At 41.7% G+C, this 8,813-nt stretch overlaps 1 protein-coding gene across 1 annotated transcript in view; it reads left to right on the top strand.

Annotated features, from left to right (window-relative positions):
• Positions 1-5,020: 5,020 nt before the first annotated feature.
• Positions 5,021-8,813, top strand: part of LOC132583187 (vomeronasal type-2 receptor 26-like) — a 9,229-nt gene continuing 5,436 nt past the window's right edge. Inside the window, exons 1-2 of the mRNA XM_060254855.1 lie at positions 5,021-5,039; positions 5,869-5,925. Coding sequence (XP_060110838.1) covers positions 5,021-5,039; positions 5,869-5,925 — 76 coding nt within the window. The remainder of the gene's footprint in view (positions 5,040-5,868; positions 5,926-8,813) is intronic.

Raw genomic sequence — 8,813 nt, 5'->3', positions numbered from 1 at the left:
CAGGGGCCAGGGCTGAAAAAGCCTTGACCCTTGTCGAGGCCAGACAGACATCTCTGGGACCGGATATTACCAAAAGTTGGTTTGCTGACCATAAGGATCTACGGGGCTCATACAGGGAGAGGCAGTCCCAAAGGTATGCTGGCCCCTGGCCATATAGGGCTTTAAAGGTAAGTACCAACACCTTGAACCGGATTCAGTACTCAATGGGTAGTCAGTGCAGTTCACGCAGCACAGGATGTATCCATGCCTATACAGGTGACAAAGTCAACATCCATGCAGCAGCATTCTCCACCAGCTGGAATTTCCAAAGGAGGGTCAAGGGCAGCCCCACATAGAGAGAGTTACAATAATCTAGCCTGGAAGTGACCATTGCATGGGTGGGTTACTGTAGCCAGGTCGTGGGGGTCAAGAGACGGGACCAACTGTCTGACCCACCTCAGTTGGAAAAAGGCCGATCTGGCAGTGGTGGTAACCTGGGCCTCCATACTTAGAGAGGCATCCAGAAATACCCCCAAGCTCTTCACCCTTGATGTGGGCATCAATGGAGCTCGATCAAAGGATGGGAGTCTGATCTCTGATCCCAGCCCCCTATAACCTAGTCACAGCACCTCCGTCTTCAATGGATTTAGTTTCAGCCAGCTCTGTTGCAACTAACCAGCCACGGCTTGCAATGCCCTACCCAATTCCTCTGGGCCGAATCTGGGTGGCCATCCATCAGCAGATAGAGCTGGGTGTCATCTGCATATTGATGACACCGCAGCCCATACCTGCGGATGATCTGGACAAGGGGGCACATGTAGATGTTGAATTAGGCTGGAAGTCCATGACTGGTCTGAAATCACCCACTCAGCTTCCACAGCATGAACCTGTGTCTGGCAGACCCCACTCTGAATCCCTAACTTTTTCCATGCCCTTCTCAAATTCCACCACAGAATCTCCAGGAATTCACCAACATCCTGGAACTGCCAGACATATTCAGGACTAGCCCCAATGAGTTCTGCCTCAGAGGCCTTTAATGATATCTTTCAGACCAACACACACTGTCTGATAACATCGCAGGACTTGTCTCTCCCTTTGTCTCACTTTCCCTCCATCTCTCTCTTGCTCTCTCTCTGGCCTGGCCTGTTGTCACAGGACACTATTTTTTTCCCTTCCAGAGAAGGATTGGGAGGAATCCTCAGCCAAGCAAGGGAAACCTTTCTCTGGCTGTTTCCCTCCTCCTCTCTCCTTCAGCCAATTGGGGGAAGGGTTTCTTTTTGTCCTCTGTGAATCAATGCAGCATTCAGCCAATTGGGAGAGAAGGGAGAGCCAGTAACTGCCAGAACTAAAGTTGGTTGCCTTTTACTGACAGAATTGGCTTTGCTAGCTAGTAGCAGTCACACGGGTGAGAGAGAGGAGTGAACTCAACCAATGGCACACAAATACTCTTGATAGTTTGATGTGCCAAAGGTTGATGCACCACTGTCCCACCCAGTCACAACCAATGAGGACAGTCAATCAGTGTTTATTACAACAGTCATAGACCAGGTAAAAAGCACAGATCTATCAGTAATACGAAGTACATATCTGTCAAAGGTATACTACTAAAATACCTATTCATATATTACAACAACATTAAAATTTAGATAAAATTTTAGTACATAGCAGTAGTTATTTGTAATAGCTCCACAAAGTCTACACCAAAAGAGAAAACTCCTATGATTTAAAACTATTATTCCGTTCGATCATTTGGGCACAAAACCTAGCTGTCACTCTAGTGATTGCTGGTATTTCATCAATCAGCAGTTTCCCCAGAGATATCTTACCTGTTAGCACCTTAGACTGTTCCAAAATAGGGAGAATTGTATTGTCCCTAACTTCCTTATAGAGGGGACAATTAATAAGAATATGTTCCACTGTTTCCACCTCACCAAAGGGGCATGTGCAGATTATTTCGCTGTATAAGGTCCTTCGATATCTCCATTCTGTTATCATAGATTATTATTATTTATTACTTTAAATTTCTATCCTGGCCTCTCCGCAAGCGGACTCAGGGCGCCTAATAACATTCAGTTTTACAACTTAACCAATAAAAACTACAGTTTAGATGGCATAACATCACACCTGGCAAGAGTAAAAGCCCTTCTATAAGGGGGGTATTCTATATTTTTAAGATATTGAGTCATGTTAATAATATATCTATATTTTTCAGGAATCATAAAGTTTGGGTTTCTTATTAAATCTAGCTGGTGTTCAATGTCATGAACGCTTTATTTAATTAAAGATCTTACAACATTGGTATGTTTGGTCAGCAATGCATCAAGAGAAAAACCTATAGTATAGACTTTAAGTTACCCTCCGTCAAACGTATCCATTTTTGTTTGTACTGATCCTGAATTAGTAAGGGGAGTAAACCTTTTACATTTTTATGTATTCTGAGCCAGAAAAATGCTGAGGCAAGAAAGATTCTCGCTTCAATTTCTATTTGTCCAGTTTCCAGTTGAAGTAAAGAATTGGGGACATCAGGTGGAACTTGTAGTACAGATCGAAGGAATTTCTACAGTGCATATAAACTAGTAGCCGGGATACCTACGTAAGTGACATAAAGGAGTTGACTAATAACCAATGAGGAAGCTAAAATTTGCCAAGACAAAACAACACAGATAGAGATATAGATATATAGAATTCAGCCATTTTGGAAGCCTCTTTTGTAGGGTAGATATAAACAAAAAATAAATGCATGTGAAAACTGTGGACAGATTCTTGGAGTATAGCTACACAGTTTAAGATAGGCTGTCTGAGAACGTCATCAGGAACACAGTCACATTGCCTCATCTGGAATTCTCTTCTTCTGACCATCCAATTGGCAAGACATGAACTCATTCTTTTAGTCTACTGAAAAAGTAGATGTTGTCTTCTGGAGCAGATAGCAAACAGGTAAATGACTGGAAAATCACGAAATACACTAAATAATAATTCCAATACTTAAACAAAAATTCAAAAAGTAGCAGCAATGATTTCATGGAAAATTTAGTAAATATACAAAACACTAATCACTACAGCATCTATAAGATCATACTCAGAACAATTCAATTAATAACATCACATAAATCATAATAAACAGTTCATTAATGTCCTAAAGTATGTCTTTCCTCCAGACGACTTTCAAAAGTTTAGCAAGATGATTCTGCCACTACTCTTGTGGTGGATTAAAATTCTAGTGCGCTCCAACAGTCCTGTAGTCAATTCTGATCTTATATGTTGATAGATGTTTCAATAAGAAATTCAATCCAGCCAAAATCAAGGCTTCAGTTTTTGAAAAAATAAAGAAGTGGGTGCGTGGAAAACCTCTGATGGGGATGTGCATATATCGTTTCTGAGCCAGTCTTTTATCGAAGATGCTTCTCTCACTCATCAGCTAGCCCAGGTGACAGCCTCACAGCACTGTGCATGGAGAAATTCTCTCTGGGCATCTGTCAGCTCCTCCTGAGCAGTCTTCAATAACCAGACCTTTTGCTGGGATACAGAAAATGTTTTATTGGTAGACGCATTACAGCAGATATGACTTTCTATGTTAGATCTGTTTACACATGGAGGAGACAGATCTATATACCCTCTTCTCCAGGCTGTTAGCAGCCCACCAAAATTCAGAGCAAAAAGCCTGCACATAGCAGCAAGAACAGTTTCTCACTCTGCCCCTCATTGAGCGCCACCAGGTGCCAAGACAGTTCCTGTCCCTACTAGGAGATACCATGTCCTTGAGTTCCAGACATGAGCCTCCCTACCAGGGTAGAGTGTATACTCTATGGGTGTTTTCGCACTCACCTTCAAGTGGCGCGACCACCCTCCTCACGCCGGCGGATCTGCAGGGATTTCGCATAAGCAGCGCCGGAGCAGCCAAAAGAGCCGGAAAGTTCCGTCGCGAAACCCACTCAAACGGAAACCGCCAAGAAGCAGGAAAACATTTGAGCGGCTTTTGCGACGGAAGTCGCCGGCTCTTTTCGCTGCTCCGGCGCTTCTTATGCGAAATCCCTGCAGATCCGCCGGCGTGAGGAGGGTGGTCGCGCCACTTGAAGGTGAGTGCGAAAACACCCTATGTGTTACAGACAAAAAAGAAAGCAAGCTGGCAAAAGCAACCCCGCACATCCTCCCCCAACATTCCCATTGGAGTTACAAAGAAGCCTAGGGCTCCAGGAAATACATAGCAAGACCTCTTGACAGCATCATGAAAAGGAATATCAGTGGGTACTCCTTCATGACAACTGAAATGCCCTTTGGATTTTGAAGTGTTTCTATTTTAAGAAACCAGTAGGGTTCTCATTTGACCACTTATAATGGAAAAGCTCCTGTCAATTGTAGCCATTGTCTATGGATGCTCATCTGATTGGTGGGTGGAAACTGAGGCTCAAGGAGACAATTCTCCTAAGGAGAATTATTTTTTTTTTTAAAAAAAAATCAGGCTTTATCTTGCCAAGGGTTTCTATTTACTACAAGAGCTATCCTTGTCCCTTCTTGGTAGTTCTAAAGAATCACTTGGAAATAAATGATCAGAATTTACAATTAGTAGTCAAGTCCTAATTTTTCCATTCTTCTTCGGAAACGTTGCACCTCCCCCCACAACTCCCCTGCTCTGCCCAGAAGCCCTAGAAACAGACCCAATTTGTAATATAGAAGGTTTTATGACATCTCTAGTAATTCACTCATTAAGGCCTAGTTTTCCTGCTTGCTTTTCACATTGTTCATTAAAAGTCAAAGTATAACTAAGGAAGCCCAGATACATGCCTGCTAAGGTGTCGTCAACTTTTGTAAAGTTGAAGAAAATCTATTCACCTGAATAGGTCAATTACCTCCCCTGTAATTAGCAAATTCATCATCATTATTTCCATTTTTCTCTCCATCCCTTGGGATTTCCGGCGAGCGCTAGGAAAATTAAAAACAAAAGCACTTAAAGGCGGTATTGCTGTTTCCCTCTGCTAATCCATCGCTGCAAAGATAGACAGAGCAGGACTGTATGTCCACTAAAACTTTACGCTATACGATCATGGCTTTGAATCAGACTTGTGAGTGCACCTTCCATCTTAAGATGTGCTATTAAGGAATGCTTGAATATTACCAAAGGAACATCAGAGTTGGTGACTACGTAGTAGATTTTCATAGCAGGTGGCACTATCTGTTGCTTCCATGTTAGTTTTACTGCTGCTGGCATTGTGCACATCTTCATGTGTTCAATACCTCACTAGTCAGCTGCATCCTATTCTTCACAAGTACTATCAATCAGGAGACCTTCTCATTGCTGGCATTGTTTCTCCTGTATTTATACTGTCCAATTTGATCAGCGTCCCTCTCCCAGTTCCTCTGATTTACTCATGTAAGAAGGATTTTTTAATATAGTATTGCTTTGCTATGTTACGTGCATTGTAATGGAAGGCTTAATATGTGCACCATTATTCATGGTTTCCCAACCCGGTGAATCCTCATATTAAACTGCATGGATTCCATCAGAAAACAAAAGTTATCTGGACATTTGGCTTCCGGTTTGTGGTGGAGCAGGGCGGTCGCGTCTCAGAGAGCTCTCTCCTGAGGCGAACCGACTGAAGGATTTCGGGGGGCCCTAGGGTCCGCACGAGACTCCAGTTGGGGAGCAAGTGCACTGAAGGAGCCAGGTGAGAAGTAGCCGGGGTTTACTCTTTAAACGCCTGGTTCTCTCACTTCTTACCTTGTCCCGAGCCCTTCGGCGTCTTCGGATGAAGCAGCCCTGCCTCCAGAGTACAGAGGTGGAAGACGGCAGGCGCTGCAGGAGAAGTCCGTTAGGACCCCTCTCTTGGTCCTTTTTTCTTCTATTTTGCCCTGTTGGGCTATTTGATTTTCTTTCTTTTGTTTCTGTGCCAGGGACGGCTGGACTGTGTGAGGAGGACGAGTGCATGAAGCTGGGGAAACGCAGCGGAGGTGGCAACGGCTTCAACACGGATACACCCTTCCCCCACTCTCCCTTTCAAGGCTCTTTAAGGTTTTTTTTTCTGTTTTTGTGCTCTTCTTTCGGCTACTCCAGAACCGCTCCCCTCTTTGACGCTTAATGAGACAGACTGAGCTAATTTGAATTTGAAGGGAGCGTTTCCTTTCCCCCCCCCCTTCTATTGTCTACTGCTACTGTTTATTTTGGAGTAGCCATCCCTTTAAGCTTCAGAGATTTGAATGCTTTGTGAGAGTGGAGCAAATTAACTGTGGACTCAACTTAGCTGTGGGCGGAAGTGAAAAAAGAAGGCACTGAGGTGATGGAGTTCGGCGGATTAGTTTTGAGACTGTAAATTGATAACTGACAACAGCACTGGAGACAAAGACAAAAGTTGTGAGAGGAGAAAGAGAAGGTGATTATTATTTAAGTGTGGGAGTAAACGGAAGAAGACAGCTTGAAGGAAGAGAGAAGACATAAAGACTGAACTATCGAAAGACTTAAGAGACACTAAAATAAGAACTCTTTTTCCTTTGTTGTTTCTGTTTCTGTTTTTTTTTTCTTTTTTCTGGAGGACACTGTATTATGTGAGAAGACATTATTGGATGGTAGTCTCTGGATATTGGATTAGTGGAGTAGTAAAAGTTGGAGAAGTGGTGACAGGAAAGTGATAGATAGTGACAGAAGTTGAAAGAGTCCCTAACAGAAGGTCTGCCCTGTAACAGAAAGCAATTTTATAAAAATAGAAACAGAATATAGAGAATAAACCAATGGGGGGGGGGGTACAACTTAAAACATACTTAAATTATTTGAAGGTTAATACTTTAACCAAATTTAACTTTTGTAACCCCACCGAACGGAAGATGTCTCAACAGCCCAAAACAAAATTCTCCCTGGGGCAACCCAAATCGGTTGGAACTGTAATAACTCAGGAGACATATAAAGAATTACAAGCTGGTCACTGACTGTAACAATAAACTTAACTAACTAATATAAAGAATTACAAAATACGTTTTTGGATGCTCTAAATCAAATGCAGGGTCAACTTAGTGGACAGATGAAAGGATTGGCTGATAAATTAGAGAGCTTAGAGTGTTGTTCAAAAGATACGAAAAAAGAGATAACAGAGTTAGTTAAAATAACTAAATCTATAGAGGATAAGTTAATGATAACAGAACAGCGGGTCAGCACAATAGAACTTAAGCAATCAGAACTAACTGAAAAGGTGACTAAGATAGAAATGGGGAGTGCAGAATATGTTTTAAGATTTCTGAACGTCCCGGAGGAAAAGAATGAAGACCTAATAAGCTTACTAGGGACTGCACTGACACCAATTTTGGAAATGGAGAAATCTGAGATAGGAAAGAAATTTGATTATGCGTATAGAGTTAACTCTTTATATGTAAAAAAAACATGAACTACCTAGAGAGATACATCTTAAATTCTTCAGAAAAGGGATAAAGGAGAAAGTGTGGGGGTTAGTAAGCGAACAACCAATAGTAGTTAAAGGGAAAAGGATTAATTTAATGAGAGAAATCCCATGGTCAATTAGGCAGAAAAGAAAAGAATATATGAAATTGGCGATGATGTTACAGGATAATGGGATAATGTACAAGTGGCTTGTGCCAGAGGGGCTATTGTTTACTTTTCTGAACACTAGATATAAAATTGATTCCAGGCCTAAATTGGAAGAGTTTTTAAATAACCAGGCAAAGAATTGGTCAAAAAATCCAAGTAAGGGTCCTTCAAAAGAATTTGAAAGTTGGAAGGACTTGGATGAGACACGAAAGCAGGTAGATCCTCCGCAGACAAACGAACAAGAGGAGGGTGAGGTTACTCATAGTGAGGATTTAATCCAAATAGAAACAAGACTCCAGAAAAAAAAGAGAAACATACAACCAGAATATAGAGGACTATTAAATTAATTATGGCAAAGCAATTGAAGATATTATCTGTAAATGTTAATGGTTTAAATTCGCCTAATAAACGAAGAAGGATATTAATGCAATTTAAGAAACTTAATGTAGATATCATATGTATTCAGGAGACACACATGAAACAAAAAGATGAAATTTTGTTAAAGGATAAGAGATTGGGTAAAGCGATAATAACATCAGAAAAAGAGAAGAAGAAGAGAGGATTGGTTACTTACATTAAGGGTGATATACAAGCCAAATTGATTTTTTCATCACATGATGCAAGATTTCAAGGAATTGAGATAATCAGGGAGCAACAGAAATTTCTGTTAGTTAATATCTATGCACCAAATGAGAAATTGAGTGCCTTTTATAAAAATATTTACTCGATTGTTGGTGAATATGACTATAAAAACATATGTTTAATTGGCGACTTTAATGCAGTTAACTGTCCAGAAGTAGATAAGAAACTGGGGAAAAATACTGATAAACGGAAAAAATGTAAGAGTAATGTTTTACCGGATGTTTTTTTAAAAATGGCTGAGGAATTTGTAATGGTTGATTTATGGCGCTCTTTGAATCCGGGCAGGAAGGATTTTACTTTTTTTTCTCATAGACACAGTTCGTGGTCCCGTATAGACATGTGCTGGCTTTCAGTAAGTTTAATGGAGTTTGTGAGAGATATTGAAATCCTCCCGAATACTATGGCAGATCATAACCTGTCACTAATAACACAAGTCGAGATGCAGGACAGGAACCTGGAAGTGACCGACAGGCTGATTCAGCGGGCCGCTGCGCCGGCCCCTTGGGTCCCACAACGATGGGACCGATGCCACAGGGACGGGCTCGAAACACTCTATAACCCCTCAAAAGAACAGCAGTCTAGCTCGCTTCCCCCGAGCCCTGCCGCCATAAGCCTCAAGGGGGCTCATTTTGTGGCATCTCCCGCACGGGACACATATCAAATG

The sequence above is a fragment of the Heteronotia binoei genome, chromosome 15 (genome assembly GCF_032191835.1).
Source record: "Heteronotia binoei isolate CCM8104 ecotype False Entrance Well chromosome 15, APGP_CSIRO_Hbin_v1, whole genome shotgun sequence".
Classification (NCBI taxonomy): Eukaryota; Metazoa; Chordata; class Lepidosauria; order Squamata; family Gekkonidae; genus Heteronotia; species Heteronotia binoei.
The sequence above is the reverse complement of the archived record's forward strand: the minus strand, read 5'-3'. Positions and strand labels throughout refer to the sequence as shown.